Source organism: Cucurbita maxima, unplaced genomic scaffold, assembly GCF_002738345.1.
Source record: "Cucurbita maxima cultivar Rimu unplaced genomic scaffold, Cmax_1.0 Cma_Scf00013, whole genome shotgun sequence".
NCBI classification, from domain to species: Eukaryota; Viridiplantae; Streptophyta; class Magnoliopsida; order Cucurbitales; family Cucurbitaceae; genus Cucurbita; species Cucurbita maxima.
In genome coordinates, this window is record NW_019272029.1 from 3,458,346 (window position 1) to 3,476,465 (window position 18,120).

General features: G+C 38.2%; 3 protein-coding genes across 13 annotated transcripts in view; 2 read left to right on the forward strand and 1 right to left on the reverse strand.

The window, feature by feature from the left end:
• Window positions 1–446: 446 nt before the first annotated feature.
• LOC111488594 (anoctamin-like protein At1g73020) lies at window positions 447–7,454 on the forward strand. Of its 3 annotated transcripts, none has more exons than XM_023136424.1 (17): window positions 447–1,521; window positions 2,010–2,079; window positions 2,215–2,330; window positions 2,735–2,861; window positions 2,938–3,038; window positions 3,125–3,216; window positions 3,324–3,428; window positions 3,556–3,825; window positions 4,175–4,307; window positions 4,381–4,494; window positions 4,595–4,662; window positions 4,773–4,903; window positions 5,398–5,480; window positions 5,576–5,683; window positions 5,915–6,073; window positions 6,203–6,341; window positions 6,801–7,454. In XM_023136424.1, the coding sequence occupies exons 1-16, from the start codon at window positions 1,348–1,350 to the stop codon at window positions 6,329–6,331; spliced, it is 1,980 nt and encodes a 659-aa protein (XP_022992192.1). In that variant the 5' UTR covers window positions 447–1,347; the 3' UTR covers window positions 6,332–6,341; window positions 6,801–7,454. The 3 variants fall into 3 exon arrangements, with proteins under 3 accessions (XP_022992192.1, XP_022992194.1, XP_022992191.1); XM_023136426.1 differs by having other exon boundaries at window positions 448–1,521; window positions 7,149–7,454; XM_023136423.1 differs by having other exon boundaries at window positions 448–775; window positions 1,329–1,521; window positions 6,203–7,450.
• A 789-nt stretch (window positions 7,455–8,243) lies between these two features.
• Window positions 8,244–12,402, reverse strand: LOC111488560 (uncharacterized protein At1g51745-like). The gene is made up of 3 exons (XM_023136356.1): window positions 12,130–12,402; window positions 10,628–11,736; window positions 8,244–9,629 (listed from the first exon to the last, which is right to left on the reverse strand). Exons 1-3 carry the CDS (start codon window positions 12,312–12,314, stop codon window positions 8,569–8,571), a joined length of 2,355 nt encoding a protein of 784 aa, XP_022992124.1. The 5' UTR covers window positions 12,315–12,402; the 3' UTR covers window positions 8,244–8,568.
• A 326-nt stretch (window positions 12,403–12,728) lies between these two features.
• Window positions 12,729–18,120, forward strand: part of LOC111488696 (RWD domain-containing protein 1-like) — a 10,138-nt gene continuing 4,746 nt past the window's right edge. The window contains exons 1-9 of one of the 9 annotated variants that reach the window (XM_023136597.1): window positions 12,729–12,829; window positions 13,094–13,168; window positions 15,750–15,815; window positions 15,914–15,981; window positions 16,857–16,890; window positions 16,980–17,049; window positions 17,335–17,392; window positions 17,793–17,921; window positions 17,994–18,085. In XM_023136597.1, coding sequence (XP_022992365.1) covers window positions 13,162–13,168; window positions 15,750–15,815; window positions 15,914–15,981; window positions 16,857–16,890; window positions 16,980–17,049; window positions 17,335–17,392; window positions 17,793–17,921; window positions 17,994–18,085 — 524 coding nt within the window. In that variant the 5' untranslated portion in view covers window positions 12,729–12,829; window positions 13,094–13,161. Of the gene's footprint in view, window positions 12,830–12,921; window positions 13,169–15,749; window positions 15,816–15,913; window positions 16,025–16,183; window positions 16,577–16,856; window positions 16,891–16,979; window positions 17,050–17,334; window positions 17,393–17,792; window positions 17,922–17,993; window positions 18,086–18,120 lie in introns of those variants that run through there. The other 8 variants (XM_023136598.1, XM_023136600.1, XM_023136599.1 and 5 more) reach the window with 8 other exon arrangements.

Here is an 18,120-nt window from a genome sequence, read left to right on the forward strand (position 1 = left end):
ATTTATCTTTTTTTTTTCCTTAAACTAAAAAAAATTAAAAAATATATAAAATATTTTAATATTTTTTTAACTTATAAAAGTTTTATTAATATTTGATTCAAAAATATATTTATTCAAAAATTTTAAAAGTAGCAATCATCTATTAAAAAAAATATTACTATCAATATAAAAATTCTAAAAAATCGTCTATCAATATTTTATAAATTATCTCAAAAATAGAATATTTTTGAGATGTGGTATGTAAATGTATTTTTTAATTTTTTTTAAAAAGTCAATATATATATATTTTAAGTTTCTAAATAAATTTAAAGGTATATTTTTCAAATCATTTAATTTTTTTAAAGCTGTTATTAATTTTTTTTTTTTTAAAATTAAATTTAAAAGTATTTGTATTAATTCAGTGGAGATAAAAGAATGGACCCTTAACTCGAACTGTATTGGCGGAAAAAAAATACTCTCTCGTTTGTCACATGTTAGAAGCATAACTTCCATCGAGGGGGGGAAAAACGAAGAAACGGAGTTGAAGAAGAAGGATTTGGAGATTGGGAAAGTTGCAATCTAATAATGGAAAGAACTGTTCATGATTCGAACGTTAGGAGCCGAAATAGAAATGTGGAGTAGCAGACGGAGAACAATCTGCTTGAATTTCTTAAACTCAAAGCTCTTGATTCTTCGTCGGTTGCGGATTTCCGTCTCTATTTCGAGGTAGCTGAATTCCAGACTGCAAAACACACTGAGACACGTTTGCAATAAACGATTCGTTTATGCTATTCTGGTATGCTCTTTCACTGTGAATTTCGCCGCCCAAATGCGTAAAAAGGGGTTTTATGGGCTATGGGATGAAGGATGATCTCAATTGGCTTTCGAGTCCCCAAAAGTGTGTTCTCTTTTTGTTCACCAAGTTTTAGTACGTGTCTATCTCCTTCTATTATCGCCCATGTGTCATCCAATTGCAATGCTATGTGCTTAGACACCTGGGTTGTCTTCACTCCGTCGAGATTTGTTTTGTTTCTTCTTTATGCATCCGTTCTACCAGTTTTGTTGAAAGATTTTGTTGAATTAGTTCCCGTAAAGCTTAATTTGAGCCATCTGAGCTAATGCATGTTCCCGTTTGTGAGCGTTTTGTTGGGTGTTTGATAAATTTAAGCTTATTTTCCCATATCCGTCTAGTCCCAAAAGGTATTGAGACCCATTTGACTACTGGGGCTCTTGGAACCGAGTTTTTGTCTTCTTGACCGATCCTAACTTTCCCCAGTTAAGTATTCGAATGTTCTGTTTCCATACGGTGTTGTATTCTTAATCTTTTGGTGCTCCTGGGTGTACTGTAGAGTGTGAGTGAGCGCTGAAATGAAAGTCCATCCGGAAGAACAAACTGTATTTGAGGTATGCTTGGTAGTTCCGAAAAGGAAAACGAAGAAAGAAGATGCCACTTGTGACTGTGTGGAGGTGCTTGAAAATTCGTTTCGGAAGGTGGGTTTTATCGTTGAGAGAATTGATGGGGTCACTGACGAGTTCATGAAGGTTTGCCCCTGCTACTTGTTTTATATTCCACAAGAGTTTATTTCAGTAGATACCATTTCTGTTGATGTCAATTTAAACAATGGTCATTACTTATTAGATAGTAGCGTGATTTATAAGCATGATGTCTTCGTCAATTTTGATGTAAAATTGTTATAGGCACGTGTTTGCTTAACATTTACGTGCACTAGAGATGCTGTTCTTATGTCTAAAACGTTTAAGCAGAAATGTCCGTATGAACTAATAGCCTAGCGAGTTTTTGCCTTGTGCAGCCGAGATTAGATGCCAATGTAGGTGGCTTGCACTTAACTCGCCTTCCGCTTGCTAGACAAAAGTTATATATTATTTTGGTCTCGTTTAACTCATGAACATATGTTTGTTAATTCTTAAGCTTTTTGATGGATGAGTAGTTAGTCTATGTGAAGCTTTTCACATTTCTTATCTGCTAATTCATTTATTGTGATTTGACGAGCTCCTGCTTCTAAATCTAGTTGGCTGCTCCTCTGGAGGTATTAGGAAAGGCTGCTGCACGCCTAGAAATGAAAAAGAGGACTCATATTGGTAAGCTCGAGTATCTTTAGCAAACCTCCTGTTCAACTTTTGTCTTCCTTTCTCAGTTGGCCTTCTCTATAACATGTTTTAAAAATGTTGTGCTTTTGTTTTTCTGCATTGGTTTCGGTGCTATCTTGATACAAGGTATGGATTTGCTTTTTGAACTGGACGAGGTTGATGCTTTTGTAAGACAGCCCGATGGTTCACTCTTCAGTTGGAGTGAGCGATTTTGTTGCTATGATCACTTGATATATGGGATTGTAAGTAACTTCTCTCATGGCTCAAGGTTTTCCCCATCCGCATATCCTATTAGCTACACTATTGTCTCAATGTTTTTCTTATAGCAATCCATTTTCGTAAGTTTTGAAATTTTGAGTAATTTCTTGTATGGAAAAAGTTGCTTTGGTGCTTTAATAATTTCATCTGTCTACCTTTTGCTTTCATGTGCAAATAATGGTGCCAAGCATTAAAATTTTATTTTAATGAACGTCGCTCAAAAATGCGAATACAAAGGCAAGCCAGTAATTATTTTTAATTTTTAATTTTTAATTTTAACCCACGATTAGGCATCTGATTATGACTATATCCTTCCCATTGACGTTCGTCAGTTCATAGCGTATGCTGTACCTCTACATTGCCAGATATAAGGTATTTCATTTTACAGGTAAATGAGAATCAGTCAGCTGTAACTCTTAAATGTGATGAAGAAGAATTTCAGTGGAAGGTTGGGGAGAGTTTGGTCCGTACATTGGAATCCAAGAAAATTGTTAAACAAATATTTCCTCTGCACGGTATAGTTTTCCTGACTTCCCTAAAATTTTGCAGCTGTGTCGTATATTCCGAGGAAATAAGATTGCTATTTTATAGATGAAATAAGGAGGAAGAAGCTCCTTGGAAATTGGGCACTTAACTGGTGGGACTTGACCGGCCAGCCTATTGATGAGGTGTATTCATATTTTGGTGCAAAGGTACTTCAACTATAATTTTATTTCGTAGCAGCTAATCATTCTGATGTGCATTTTGACTGACATGTAAGAGAAATAACTGTTTGAAGATTGCACTCTACTTTGCGTTCCTTGGAATGTATACACAATGGATGCTATTTCCAGCTGCACTTGGGCTTATACTGCAGTTAGTTGAATTTGGGTGAGCCACTCTATCCATTAGCTGCAAGGCCATCAGTTCTTTTTAAATCGTGCAAGCATTCCAAATTTACGTAAAAATAAACTGCATGTTGCTCATCTTGCTTACAGGTCCTTGCGATTACTGGTCCTCCCTATTTTCTTTATAAGCATTATCTTATGGGCTATCATGTTTTCCCAGTTCTGGAAACGGAAAAACTCTGCCCTTATCGCCAGGTACCTTGGGCTAAAAGCATTAATACGTCAACAGAGTGTGAATCTGCATATGTTGTTATGGTCACTTCCTTTTTTATCTATCATTTGGCATATCGCTCATTCATTTCTCTCTACACTTGCTGTAAAGATGGCAGATCAATTATACGTTTGGAGGTGATCCAGGTTATAGACTTTCAGGCGTGGATTGTACCTCCCTACAAGTACCTGTAGAGCTCATAAAAGATCAGGAAATGGATAAAAGAAAAGAGAAGGAAGCGTTTCAAAAAATTGAATGGTTTGGTCGACTTAGGCGAGTCAGAAATGATGCAATTGTCATCTTGAGCATTATATGCCTCCAGTTGCCTTTTGAGTTGGCATATGCTCATTGTTATGAGGTTATTCAGTCGGATGTTATCAAGTAAGAATACTAGATATATTTAAATATTGCATGCACTTGTACTCGGGATATATTTATCAAACATTTCGGATCATTCTATGTTGAGCATTTTTTTTTCTTGCCGTCCCAGCTGTTTCAGTTTTTGACCTTCTCCTTTAGGCACATGCATTTGATCAATTTGAAAAGAATCCATGAACTGTCTCAACTTTTTCTTTCTTTACTAATGATGCAAACGAAGTAAAATTTCCATGATATTTACAGTCAGATCTCCACTCCTGATTATGCCTTATTTTAGCTATCTCTTGGTAACTGTATAAAAATTATTTGGGGACACACCGTTCAGTATTTATATATATAATTTTGGTTTCAGGTTTGGGTTGACTGTCTTGTACCTTTTTGCCATTCAATATTTCACGCGATTGGGAGCTAAGATGTCCGTGAAGCTCATTAACTGTGAAAACTATGATAACAATGAAAAAAGGGCTGATAGTTTGGTTTACAAGGTAAATGGGCCTTGTCTGTTCATTGTTCTCATCATCTCATGGATTTAGTTCACTTCGTTGAGTTTTCTTGCAGATTTTTGGTCTTTATTTTATGCAATCCTATATTGGAGTCTTCTACCATGCCCTTTTGCACCGCAACTTTACAACTCTTCGCCAAGTTCTAGTACAACGCCTCCTTATATCTGAGGTGAACGAACGATTAACTTTGTAACTCTTCACCAAGTATTTAGTTTTGTTCTTCATTATTTCAGAACATAACATACTTTGAATTTGAAATTGTCATTCAGGTGTTGGAAAATGTGTTGGAAAATTCTCTACCTTATCTCAAGTACAGCTATAGAAAATACAAAATCCGGTAAGCACTCCCATTTTTTCCAATAATTTTTGGACTTGTTACATTGTGGGCATGCGCAGGCTTGCCTTTTCATATAACTGGGCTCGGCCTACTGTCCTTCTGGTGTAAAGGAGCAAGAAAAGACGTGAAAAAGGATCATCTCAAGGGAAAATCCTGTTCACTTCTCGGGCAGAGAAAGAATACCTGAAACCTTCTTATTCTGCGAGCATTGGTGTTGAGTTAGAAGATGGGCTTTTTGATGGTAATAAGCTAAATACAAATCTTTGAAACAAGTAGTATTATTATGTCATTTCCTAATCTCATACTTTATATTCAGTTTCTTCAAAGTTTGTAACTTCTGAGGCTTCATTTCTGTTTCTTTGGTAGACTGAGTGAAGTTGGAATTTTTTCTTTGAACCCTTTGATGACTTAAAAAATATTACCTTTTGGTAGTTATTGTTCCTGCTTTTGGGACTTCTTGGTGTTTTCCTTGTTGCACTAGAAAATTTCTTCTCAGTTTTGATTGGTTTTCCCCCAGTGACAAAGCTAAGATCGTTTGGTCTAATAGAGCTTTTCATTGAAAATTATCGTTAGAGAAAGCTTATAAACGAGTAGAGAGAGGTCAAAGAACAAGATGCCAGATTTGGCTTTTCTTAGAAGCTCTCAATAGTGTTTATAAATTTGTGTTCCTCGTTCAACGACTTCTACTACTGTTTCCCCTTTTAAATCTAACTCCAACTCCAACACTGAATGCAGATTGTTTGGAGTTAGCGTTGCAGTTCGGAATGATAATGATGTTTGCTTCTGCATTCCCTCTTGCATTTGCATTTGCTGCATTGGTAAATTCTTTCTTGATTTCATTGATTTTTGTTTGCTTTACCAATACCGTATATTTCTTATTTACATAGGATAATCTTCTGACTCCTATATGCAGAACAACATCGCAGAAATAAGAACAGATGCTCTGAAACTGCTAGCTATATACAAAAGACCCTTTCCCCGTGCAGCAACCACAATTGGTGCTTGGCTCAACATTTTTCAGGTATTCCCGTTTTAGATTTAACAATTACTCTATCTGCGTCTTTTAAGAAACTCACGTTTGCCGAATTTCGCTCAACAATATGGTAGAAGTGTAGATCCCTTGAAGTTATTTTAGGTTCAACTTCATTTAAACGCATGGTAATGACTGAAGTTATTCCCTTCCTATGGTGGAAGGTTCATATTTAAATCTATATCGATGTCTAACAAAGTGGCAAACCACTTAAAATGGCAGTTTCTGATAGTGATGTCCATATGCACCAACTGCGCACTTCTTGTATGGTTATATGATCAGGAAGGGAAATGGAAGATTGAACCTGGACTTGCAGCCATTCTAGTTATGGAACATGTTCTCCTTTTGCTCAAGTTTGGCTTCTCTCGTTTAGTACCGGAGGTAAAATTTAACGATCCCACTTTAACCTTTTCGAGCCTTCTATATGAAAAATGTAAAAGAACCGCACTTTTGGCGATCCCAGATAATCAAACTAAAAGGTACTAAAGATGATGATGTTTTCATTGGCAGGAACCTGCATGGGTTAAAGCCAATCGTGTGAAGAAAGCCGCACAGGCGCAGGACATTTATTCAAAACAATTGTTAAGAACCATATCAGGTGGAGAAAAAGCTCTAAACAATGTAAAGAAAACTGAGTAGAAAGAAGAAGGTATTGATAAACCACATTCTTCCCACTTCTATCCTCTGCTATAGAGCATATAGAATTATAGATAAATATCATAGTAGTCTCTGATTTTACATAAGGTGTTCATTTTTTTTTTTTTTTTTTTTTTTTTGCTTTTTGGTGGTTTTTGTGTTTGGAACATTTTTTTTTTCGCGTTTGATTCTCGAAATCCATTTGACGATTTCCACTTTCAATGGGTGAAAGGAGAAAGAGAATAGAGTAATAGATCTTTCATTGTACACAGGGAATCACTTTAGTACTGTTTTGCTTCCATGACCGTTCATTTTTGAAAGAGAATCTCACTTTATCCCTCTAGAAAAAGCTGAATGTACATTGTTTTTGATCTTAGTCTTTCATGACACAACACAAACTAGTTCCATTCTGATCCATTTTCTTCATGATAGCCACAGTTCACTCATTACCATTTTAACCATTTTGCTTCAGAAGGTCTTCACACAAAAACAAACACCATGTTGGAAATTTATCAAACATGAAAACTTCATCTGGTCAATTAGTGACGCCAGCTTCCAATGCGCTTGCTTACTGTTCGGGCATAAGCTACACGGCTTTAGCCCATTTTCTGATTGCATCCTTCAATTTCTCTGAATCCATCTCTTTCAAAGACTTTCCATATTCCATTGGTAGCTCTGGGGATGAAAAACAGAGATCGAAAGATCGCCTGCGCTTTCTGGCGGCATCGTGCCTGCCAGGGCGTTTGGCCTCCTCAGCCTTTGTTAGAGAGGAAGACTTCTTCACAGACATGGTATGTTTTCTTGGCTGCTCGTCTTGCAGCTAAGGATTTGGCACAACCTTAGAGACAAGTCTGGTTTTGGGTCATACTTATATGCCGGAGATGGCAACTAGGACAAGCAACAGATGATGCACAAATGCGTCTTGTAAAGGCACTTTTGTTGACTTGAAACATTCGAAATATGTCGTTTCTTTGTAAAAGAAGCTTTGGGTTTGCAAAGCTTGTTGGTTTGTTCTAGTAATGTCAGCTCTGTTTTACTGTCAATAAAATCATCACGGTCTGGTGAAGTGATGTGAGAAGTTACTGTTATGCTAACATTATTACCAAAATGATTGGTACTTGATCTTTCCAATGCGACCAGGTGAACTTTGGAAATTCAACTATGACCATTTTGATTGGAAAGAAGATCAATTTTGCGCTTGTGCCTTTTTCTTTGACTATTGAAAAGTCTTAATTCTAAAACTTATATTGTTATTTTTTTAAGATTATTTTTCAACTCATTATAAAAGGGCAAATATTAGATTAATTTGTTGAAGATAAGGTACTGATTATCGGATACATATATACCCGATCAATAAACATATATTGAGACACATATGGATGGTTGGGGAGGAGAACGAAACACCCTTTTATAAGGGTGTGGAAACCTCTCTTTAGTACGTTTTAAAAACCTCTCCTTAGCAGTGGGTTTAGACCGTTACAAATGTTATCAAAACCAGACACTGGGCGATGTGCCAACGACAAGACTGAGCTCCAAAGAGAGTGGACACGAGGCGGTGTGCTAACTATGAGATCCCACATTAGCTAGGGAGAGAATGAAACACCCTTTCCATAAGGGAGTGAAAACCTTCTTAGCAATCCCATATCAATTGGGGAAGAGAACTAAACACTTTTTATAAGGGCGTGAAAGCTTCTTTTTATAAGGGAGTGAAAACTTCTCCTTAACAAGCACGTTTTAAAAACCTTGAGGGGAAACTCGAAAGGACAAACTCAAAGAAAATAATATCGGCTAGCCCGCAATGGGCTTGAGCCACTATGTACCAAAACAATATCAAACCCAACCATCTTGAAAAACAAGAATGGGAATGGGAAGAACCACAAAATTGCAATCTAAGGAACAAATTTAGAAGTTTACTCAAGAAAAAATTAGTGACTATTGTTTACAAGCAGTACAATGGGAATGGAAGTTAAGACTTGTGGGACCAAAAAAAAAACTAAGTAAATGAGGTAAACAATAATACCAAATATGAGATGATTCCAATCACCATCTTTACAACTCTGCTACTAGTTTTACATATATACAGAGCTACCAGAAACCAGGCCTCCTACTCCTCTCCTACCCCTTCCTCTCTACAATATCAAAATGTCAAACAAATTGTACACTTAATGTTGAATGCTGCTCTAAAAGTCTAAATCAGCACAAAACAACACACCTAACACCTAATTCATGGGACGCCTACCTTATGTTAAGGCATGGTGTGATGGTCGGGTTAAACCGCTCACTGCTTCATTTAACCGACTAAACACTACTTTAAGGGGGATGCAAGTGATGACATGGTCGTTAGACTTCTGTACCATACGTTTCAGCTGATTTTGGTGTCGATTACCTGTCAGCGAAGATAGTTTGCGGATCTTCTTACATAAATGCCCGGTTTTTTTCATTCTTGGCGATTTGCTGGGCGAGAAACCAGGTTGGGATGGCAACTGTTTCGACTGAGTTCTCACCAGTGCAGTGTGCTTGACTGTTGCATAACGGTGTTCGTCGCCTTCCGGTTCAGTATCTGCTTGGCTCAACAAGGAATCGCAGTACCCATCATCCACAATTTCAACTGTGAGAGGATGACCAACTATGGCTTTACCATTCAATTTGCTCATCAGAGAAACCAATGGAACATGCTGAGGCCTATAGCTAGCTTTCACCTCAAGCTCAACATCGTATAATACCGAATTAGCTCCGTAGTTTCTAACGTAAAATTCTGGCATCTGATATCGAGAATGAATCATAAAGCGGGACTGGCGAAAAGGAAGCAGTTTTTGAGGTACCAGAGAGTCATCAAGTAATTGTTTCGCCTTGGTTTTCGGTTCACTTGTATGAGGTTTCCTGTAAGATATTTGTTTACCCCATTCACAGAGTCCATCCATCTGACTTTCAGCAAATTTTTTGGACTTAGCTAGTAGGCTACAATTACTTGCAGATGGGGATATACCAACGCCATTGATATCTACTTTACCTGCCAAGCAAGAACCAGATGCATCATCCACATCTAGGGAAAGTTTTGAATCTTGTTTTCTGTAGTTGCTTAAATGCCTTGACTTCCTCTTTCCTTTTAACTGCCACCTCGAAGTACCTCTCTCGATCTTTTGGTTAGTATTATCGTTACGAGTCGCAACCGAAGTCGTGGAGTCGGGTTCCTTTGTTGCCTCATTTTCCAAAGATCCAGTTGGATTACTTTGACCGGACGGATTTCCTAAAGAACCAACTGTCGACCTACCAGATGAAGAGGGTTTTGTAGGAGAAAGACCTGACAGTTCGGAAACAAAAATCAGTACGATATCATCCGAAAGCAAACTAAAAACTTTTCAATCTATGCCACAGAAGAACAGCTTGATAGAAAGCAATTGGAAAAGGAACAGGTTTGTATAACAAGGTCAAGAGAATCAAAAAGTTAATTCTAAAAACATAGATGAAAAGGAAAAGGTTTGTATAAGTGAATGTTGTAGTTGCAGACAAATAACAGGAAGCACGAAACAGGAGGCAAGGTGAATCCACGTAACAGTCCAAGCCCTCCGCTAGCAGATATTGTCCTCTTTGGGTTTTCCCTTTCGAGCTTCCCCTCAAGGTTTTAAAACGCGTCCACTAGGGAGAGGTTTCCACACCCTTATAAGGAATATTTCGTTCCGTTCTCCAACCGATGTGTGATCTCACAGTCTACTTCCCTTGGGGGCTAGCGTCCTTGCTAGCACACTGCCCAGTGTTTGACTTTGGTACCGTTTGCAATAGCCCAAGCCCACCACTAGTAGATATTGTCCTCTTTGGGTTTTCCCTTTCGAGCTTCCCCTCAAGGTTTTAAAACACGTCCACTAGGGAGAGGTTTCCACACCGTTTTAAGGAATGTTTTGTTCCGTTCTCCAACCGATGTGTGATCTCACAATCTACTTTCCTTGGGGGCCTGCGTCCTCGCTAGCACACCACCCGGTGTTTGACCTTGATACCGTTTGTAAAAGCCCAAACTCACCACTAGCATATATTGTTCTCTTTGGGTTTTCCCTTTTGAGCTTCCCCTCAAGGTTTTAAAGCACATCCACTAGGGAGAGGTTTCCACACCTTTATAAGGAATGTTTCGTTCCCTTCTCCAACTGATTTGTGATCTCATAATCCGATAAACAAAAATCAAGGCGGAGCAGAAATGCACATCAGTCAAAGACACTAATTTCATCAGTTAAACAACATAAAAGGAGAACCTACACATACTAGAGAGAATGCATATCTTCAAAATTCATAATTTTACTTCAATCATACCATCAACGTGCTTCTCCTCTGCAACAAACGGCACGTCAAATAGCTTGTCCAAAGAGTTAGTCTTGGATATAATGGAGACTTCATTTTCCTTTGCCTTAGACATTTCAGAGGCAATTAACGACGCTTCATTGTCACAAGAAACTGCAGCGCCATTCCCATCCGAACTATTGATAGTTGCTAACGAATTACTTCTCTTTAACTCAGAATCTATTTCAGATGTTTTACCATCAGATGTTCCCCATAGGGGTGAACTACATGTATTAGGAAGCTGATTGCAAATCACTGGAACCGATACCATTGCTGTGCTCTCCAAAACCTTCGTCAATGGCCGACGGCGGTTTTTCTTTTTCAAGAATTCCTGTACAGTTGCTACTGGCGATCTCTTACGTCGCAATGATGATGAATACATATGAATAATCTTCGGGGGATTTCGATTAGTTATACAATTCCCAGTATTCGCATCACAACGAGAAGTATCCTCTTGTTGAACTATTTCAGGCTGCTCTACAGCATGAGACTTCCCATTTGCCAATGAACCCATAACCAAATCTTCAAGTCCTCTCATACGCTTAACACCCTCCGTTCCATCGTCCTCTGAATCATTTGGTGTTCTCCTCCTATGTTCAGATAGCACCTTCGAGGAACTGGCGTGATTAAGTTCTTCCGAAGGGATATCTGAATGAGACATTTCAGGGGCAGAATCGGAGTTCACTTCAGAATTACTCTTTTTTGGACAAGCATCTTCAGAATTACTCACATCATCAGTCACGATGGCTTCTTCCTCTTCCTCTTCTTCGTTTTCTTCCTCTTCTTCTTCTTCTTCTTCTTCTTCACAAGAATCAGATACAGGAGGAGATTCACTGGCTAGGACGTCATGCTCGCCATCTGATTCATTTTTCTGAGTCCTATAGCTGAAGTCCAACTGATCCTTGCCTAGAAGGGCACTCTCAAGCTCAAGAGCATGTAGAATCGCATCTTCCCTCCGGGCATATTTCACAGCCTTCTTACACGAGTTCGCTGCCGAAGCCTTTGCCTTCTCAATGCATTCATCGTATTCTCCACATCGGAATGCCTTCACCCTCTTAGATTTCTCAAGATTGTACCAGTCACTAAACCAACAAGAGTAAGAACAGTGTCACAAAAGAAAAAAAAAACCTCATACAGAAACGAAACAAGGTGCTAAAACTCGAAAACATAGAGAACAGGGGAAAACCAGTATAAAACGAAGAGGCCGACGCAACTGCAAGGAAAAAACATGCTTTAAAGAGACCAAATCAATAGCTATATGTCTCTGACAAGCATTTATGCTATCATTGTTAACAATCACAAATGTCAACGATTTACTTCAAAGAACAGCCAAGTAAGAACCACACAGATATTAAACATAATGCACAACCTTGCAGAACACGAAGGGTTAACCAGTAAACGCAAAAGAATTGCAAATGCAATCCACAGAAACCAAATCAGTGAAGAACAGTGAACAAATAACAAGAAGCAATTACATGCTTGCGTCTTCGCGACCAAGAAGTTTCACCGGCGTACCGGATCTCGGAGAAACCAAACAACTCTCCGACAATTCATCGAGGCCCAAAATCTTGCCCGGCCACCACGACCCATTTCGGCGGCGGACCCAAACCAACCCTCCAACCGATGAATCGATACCCTTGGCCTCGCTAGAACTCCCCATCTTCAAAACCCCCAGAACCCAAAAACCAGGGGAAAATTCCTCGAATGAACCCTTAGCTGTTCATCTTGAAGCCCAATCAACAGTAATTAAAACCGTCAAAAACCTCCCTCTCACTGAGAAATGCATACAACACTAACACAAAACAACCCCTGGCAGTAACGAGATTAAAGAGAAATGCATACTTGCATGCGCCAGATAGAAACCATCCGAAATTTAAGCTTCAAAGAAAAGGGAAGAGCAGTTGGAAGATGAGGATTAAAGGGTTTAAGGGAAAAACAAAGATCTACAACGAACTCAAAATTTAGGACTCTTTTTCAACATTACAACGAAATATTTCGGTGTTCTTTATATGATTTTTCTGTTGATATCCTATGTTTATGGGGTTTTCTTTGAAGAAGCTTGTATGTGGTGTGAAGGGTGTCTAAGCCAGGCGTAAGAGAGATGGGAGCACGGATCAAAAACCAACCTTTTGGTGGGCGAAGAGAGGGGGTTTCTGTGAAGAGCGATAAAGAGTGGTGAGTAAATAATTCCTTTTTTTTTTTTTTTTTTTTCTTTTAAATTCCTAATAAGAAAAGGGTTAAATAAAAACAAGGGCAACAAGGGTGTTTTTAGTTTATTTTCCATTTTTCTTCCGGCCTTTTCCCCCTCAAACACGAAACGATTCCCAATAATTTCCCTCTCAATCCATTATTTGGTTTTCTTTACTTTCCTTCAGGGAAAGAGTTAAAGGGCTTCCTTATACTTGTGTGTTTGAGTAGTAATTTGTCGTTCTTCATTAGCACAGTGACAGTCATTGCATCATAGCGACGCCAGGAAGAGGAGTACGTTGAATCCAATTACAGCAGCCATGACTGGTGCGCAATTTTCCTTATCCGGTTACTTTCATTGAATTCACCTTAATGTTAAGGAAGTTTGGAAATCTTTTCTTCTCATCGATGCTTAATTTTCGACTTCTGGTAGTATTTTTCACTTGATCATATGAACATGTCTAATGGGTTTTAGCTATATTTACTCATCTGGCTAGTATTAGTATTCTGCTGTGTGGGTAAGTTAGTGATTTCCATTAGCTGCAGATGGCATTTTCTTCAAATTGTGAAAGTTCTTTGATGCTGGCTTCATGAAAGAAGTTTCTCTTTCCTTTTGTTTTTGAACTTTTCTGTCATGGTTGATAGACTTAGTGGAACTGTCTTACGAAATGGGCTGGGCGAGAGAAGTCTAGAAGTCACTATGATGATCACCAGCATATACATTGTAGCTCAGTGCCTATATATTTTGCTTTATTAGCATGTATTGCACTTTCCTATGATCACCAGCAGAAGCTGAATTTGGAGGTCTTTACAGAACAGTTTCTATGTATTTAATGTACTTGTAGGCTCTCATCGCATCCTTATCCTAATAGATTATCATGGGTTTTTCTCTAGGCTCTAGGAAGTTTGGTTATAATCTCTATAGTTATCTGAGCCTCTGGAGAGGCGTTGAAGTTTTGAGTGGTTTTCTTGTTTCATTCTTATCATTTGGGGTTTGTGCAGGTTGAACAACCTTTCTTACTTAGATTGAGGTACCTTGTTTTGCCTAGATAGTGAATGACCAGCATCCTAGGTTGAGGCTCTACCTAAATAAAATCTGGTAGGACAGTATGACACCTACTAGAGTCATTCTAATTATGGGGGAAGCAACTTTCATGTGTTGGTCAGCTACTATGCCTACCTGTATGGTCCCTTGCCCCCTCTCTGGATGGGTTTACAACACAGAGGCTCTGTTCAGGAGACCCCTGGCCATTTCCTCGTACGATAGTGCCACCTAGTTGTCTCAACGCACTACCCGAACTGACCTAGGCCTATCTAGACGATACTGCTCCTATGGACCTACCATTTGTCAGGGTGCTATTGGATCCAATGTAGATCGCTAATAACCTCATTGGGGTACTGGAGTGGATAGGGTGATAGATACTTTGATGACACTGTTCACATTGCTAGTAGCTTGAAGAGCTACCTTAGTCATTCATGGTAATCGAGGTTTACTAGGTTCTTAGAGCGTCTAGACAGCTTAAAACGTGAACTCCCTACTCCAAGACTCTCTGTACTAACTCCTTGAGTTTTCTTGGTTTGGGAGCACTAGGGTTTAGACCCCCAATCGCCGCTCACAATCTGAAGTGCTTGGTTTATTGGAGGTGTCCTGTCCTAGGTCATCGTTTAACCAACCTAACTTTAGCACCATAATCTTAACTCAATGCATGTAACTATGCCCTACATGGAGAACACTCAATCAATCACTTGAGGCTATCCTACATTTTTATGCACGCTTGGTTAGGGAGATAATCCTAATGATCACCTAAAGCACGAAATATATTATCTAAATATTCTTGCAAGCTCAACGAGGAGCAAAAATCACAATATCTCATCCTTCTTTCTTGCACAACGGAAAACACTAAAATAACATACATCATAGAAATCTCATTCTAGAGACATTTTCGTAATTTTTCATAACATACAATGTATTCTCATCCAAAATTGTCCTCATTAAGTCCTAATCATGCATATTCTAAACACCTGAGGCAAGGTATGCTCGCATACTAACATGCCATTGTCATTCCTATAAGTGTTATTTGAGAAACTCCAAAACGGCTACTTACATGGGTGAAGCGTGTCTTCTTGAGCTTGCTAGGAGCTTTGAATTTTCTTAGTTAGACAACGCAAGTTTGATCGCTTATGAACATGCCTACCCATGAACCCTAAACCCTAAATTGAAAATAAATCTACAAGTGTCTTCTCTCCCAGCTTCCTTGTCATGGTTTGTTCAAATAATCTCCTAAAACAGAATGAACAATTTTCAGAAGTATTCCAACGTCTAAACGCTCGAATATACATAAAAATGATATTCTTGAACCCATAAATTATACATCCCGTTCTGCCTCAATTTTTGACTGATTTTGGTGATTCATAAGCCTAGAACTGCAGAGAACATCATTTCGAGCAACTTCCATGAAGGATACTCGGCCAAAAAATGCTTCAAACATGCTGAATTTGAAAGTTGAAGATGGTTTTCCTACACTTTTTCTCCAAGAACTTCAACCTTCTCTCCTTTTTTCCCTTTTTTTCTCTCTTTTCTTCCTTCCCTCTCAATTAAGTCTACATTAGGATAAATACATACCCCTTTAAATAGTGAGGAGCAGAAAATACCGTTTTATCCCGTCGACCATTTTTTCTATTTTTTTCACAACTTTCTTTAAATTTTTCTCAAGTTCCCGAGATTTTTATAAGCATTTTTCTCTCCTACCTTATCTCAAATTTCATACTTGTCGAGCTCGAGTATTACACAATATCTACTGAATTGATATGTATGTGCGCGCAGCTTATATAGTGGATTATATTTTGTCGGAATTTTTCATTATGTCCCCCATTAAGTTCATCTATTTGCCTTCTATTCGGCTTGTAGACTATGCACAGGAGCAGGAGATGGAAATTGACGCATTGGAAGCTATACTTATGGATGAGTTCAAAGGTTTGTGGCACATTTTTCTTTTAAACTTCTAAGTTTTTTGCTACCTTTTCTTCCTTCTAACATGTCAGATACCCTTTTTTATCTGTATTCCATATCAGAAATTCACTCAAGTGAGAGTGGCCTTAACACTTCTGGTAGATGCTTTCTGATAACACTATCTCCACAGGTACGTGGTCTCTGTTTTCCACCTGTTCTACTTTTGGTGCATGGTAAGCATCCTACTAAGTACTTATGATAAGTGGATTCAGTTTAAGATTTAATTCAAACTCGAACCTTTGAAATGAGCATTTTGAATTCCTTGAAGCAGTTCTTACAGCAAAATTTTAAATATTATGGTGAATCTTTTATAATGGCCCTTCCGAATTAAGCCTTGACCTTGCTCGTGTGGTATTGTCAAACAAAGCAAACTCACTGATTGGCTCCCCGGCGCTGATGGGGTCTCTTTTCTACAAAATCCTTGAGGATGGAAATGGGGGGAAAAAGTAGAACCAATAAATCCCACGCTAGCAAAGACAATATGGAAAGGACATCAGCCTAAAAAGGTGAAGTTCTTCCTTTGGAAAATAGCGCATAAAGCCATTAACACAAGTGAAAATCTTCAAAAAAGAATGTCTTACATCACTCTTTCTCCAAATTGGTGTCCATTATACAAGAAAGAAAACGAATCACAAAGCCACTTGTTTATGCAATGCACATACGCTCAAAATTTCTGGACAACGATTCTCAATATATTCAAATGGCATCTCACATTTCCTAGGGAGGTAAAGGAATTTTTGGATATGGCCTTAACATACCGCCCTTTCAAGAATGCAAAAGCCCTATTATGGAAAAATCTCATCATGACTTTCTTTTGGAATATGTGAAAAGAAAGAAATCAAAGAATATTTGCAGAAAAGACACAAGCCTACACAACTTTTCGACAACGTTGTTTACCAAGCTATATCTTGGTGTACTGTCTAATATCTTTACTTCCTATAGTTATACCTCCCTCGTTGCAAATTGGGAAGGTCTTACGTTTATTACCTTTGTCTTTTTTAATAGGAGGATGAGACAGATGAATCAACAACTATGCCAGGTTATTCTTACTTAAGTTTCCTTGCTATTAGATACACCTAGAGGAGGTTAATTATTTTCTTACTGTCCTAACTATTTTCTTCTGTGCAGTTCAGCTGGGTTTGATTTTCTCGCATACAGAGAAATATCCTGATGAACCTCCACTTTTGAATGTGAAAAGGTTGTATAATTATACTATCCATGTAAATAATTTAAAATAAACAGAAAATTTTCATCTAAGTTGCCTAGTTAGCTCATGAATCTTGATTTCATAACTCATTCAGACGGCATATTAAGTTATTTGGTTTAAAAAATACTTTCTTCTTTAGTACAGATAGCGCGCATTTCTCAAAATCCTCCACTGCATGATTTACTGACTAAGTCACTCGAAGTTATATATATAACATATACTAGAATACGGTTAGCTCTTTACTCGATTTCTGGCTTTATTGCTTTTTTTTCTCAGTATCAGAGGAATCCCGGTAGAAGATCTAAAGATTTTGAGAGAAAAGCTTCAGCAAGAGGTATTCTTTCCTTTTTTCCAATGAAAGTTTGATTTTTTTCAATGAAAGTTTGTCTATTTAGTATACTTAACAAAAATTCAATATGTGTCTAACAAATATCGGGTTTACATTAATCAGACACAACTAGTGTTCAACACATATCTAATATGCTAGTAAGTATCCGATATGTGTTCAACGTGTGTTAAGAGTATCCAAGTGTCTAACACGTGTCGAACATGGCACGTTAAATTTCTTGGCAATGTAGCATAAAGCAGCAAGTTCCTAACAGCCCCCCCACCCACCCACCCAAATTGTGTTACTCATGATTCATAACCTAACTATTCGGATGATGCGAAATATTGGTATATATTTATTTGATAATGTGTTAGATCTGACATTTACATGTAGTCTGTTTGGACAGGCATCTGAAAATCTTGGTATGGCTATGGTCTACACACTTGTGACATCATCTAAAGAGTGGCTATCTGAGCGATTTGGTCAAGAAAGTAGCCTTGAGATTGCTGAAGCAGAAGAAAGGGCGAAAGAAGATGTACGAATCTCTAAATGAATAAAATTCTTACTTGAATGAATTCATTTACATTCTTCTTCTCTGAACTCGCAGATCATTGTACCACATGGAGAACCTGTCACCCTTGACACGTTTTTAGCATGGAGGGAAAAATTTGAAGCAGAGATGGCGCTGGAACGAGCCAAGTAATTGATTTATTTCCCTCCCCCTCTCCCCCCCC

Bases quoted from the DNA above. Each gene is read 5' to 3' on its own strand.
- LOC111488594 (XM_023136424.1), top strand. From the start codon at position 1,348: ATGAAAGTCCATCCGGAAGAACAAACTGTATTTGAGGTATGCTTGGTA. The intron at 3,217-3,323 runs GTGAGCCACTCT...TCTTGCTTACAG, and splicing joins CTGCAGTTAGTTGAATTTGG to GTCCTTGCGATTACTGGTCC. The intron at 4,904-5,397 runs GTAATAAGCTAA...CACTGAATGCAG, and splicing joins AGAAGATGGGCTTTTTGATG to ATTGTTTGGAGTTAGCGTTG.
- LOC111488560 (XM_023136356.1), bottom strand. From the start codon at position 12,314: ATGGGGAGTTCTAGCGAGGCCAAGGGTATCGATTCATCGGTTGGAGGG. The intron at 11,737-12,129 runs GTAATTGCTTCT...TTGTTGGTTTAG, and splicing joins GGTCGCGAAGACGCAAGCAT to TGACTGGTACAATCTTGAGA. The intron at 9,630-10,627 runs GTATGATTGAAG...CCGAACTGTCAG, and splicing joins AGAGGAGAAGCACGTTGATG to GTCTTTCTCCTACAAAACCC.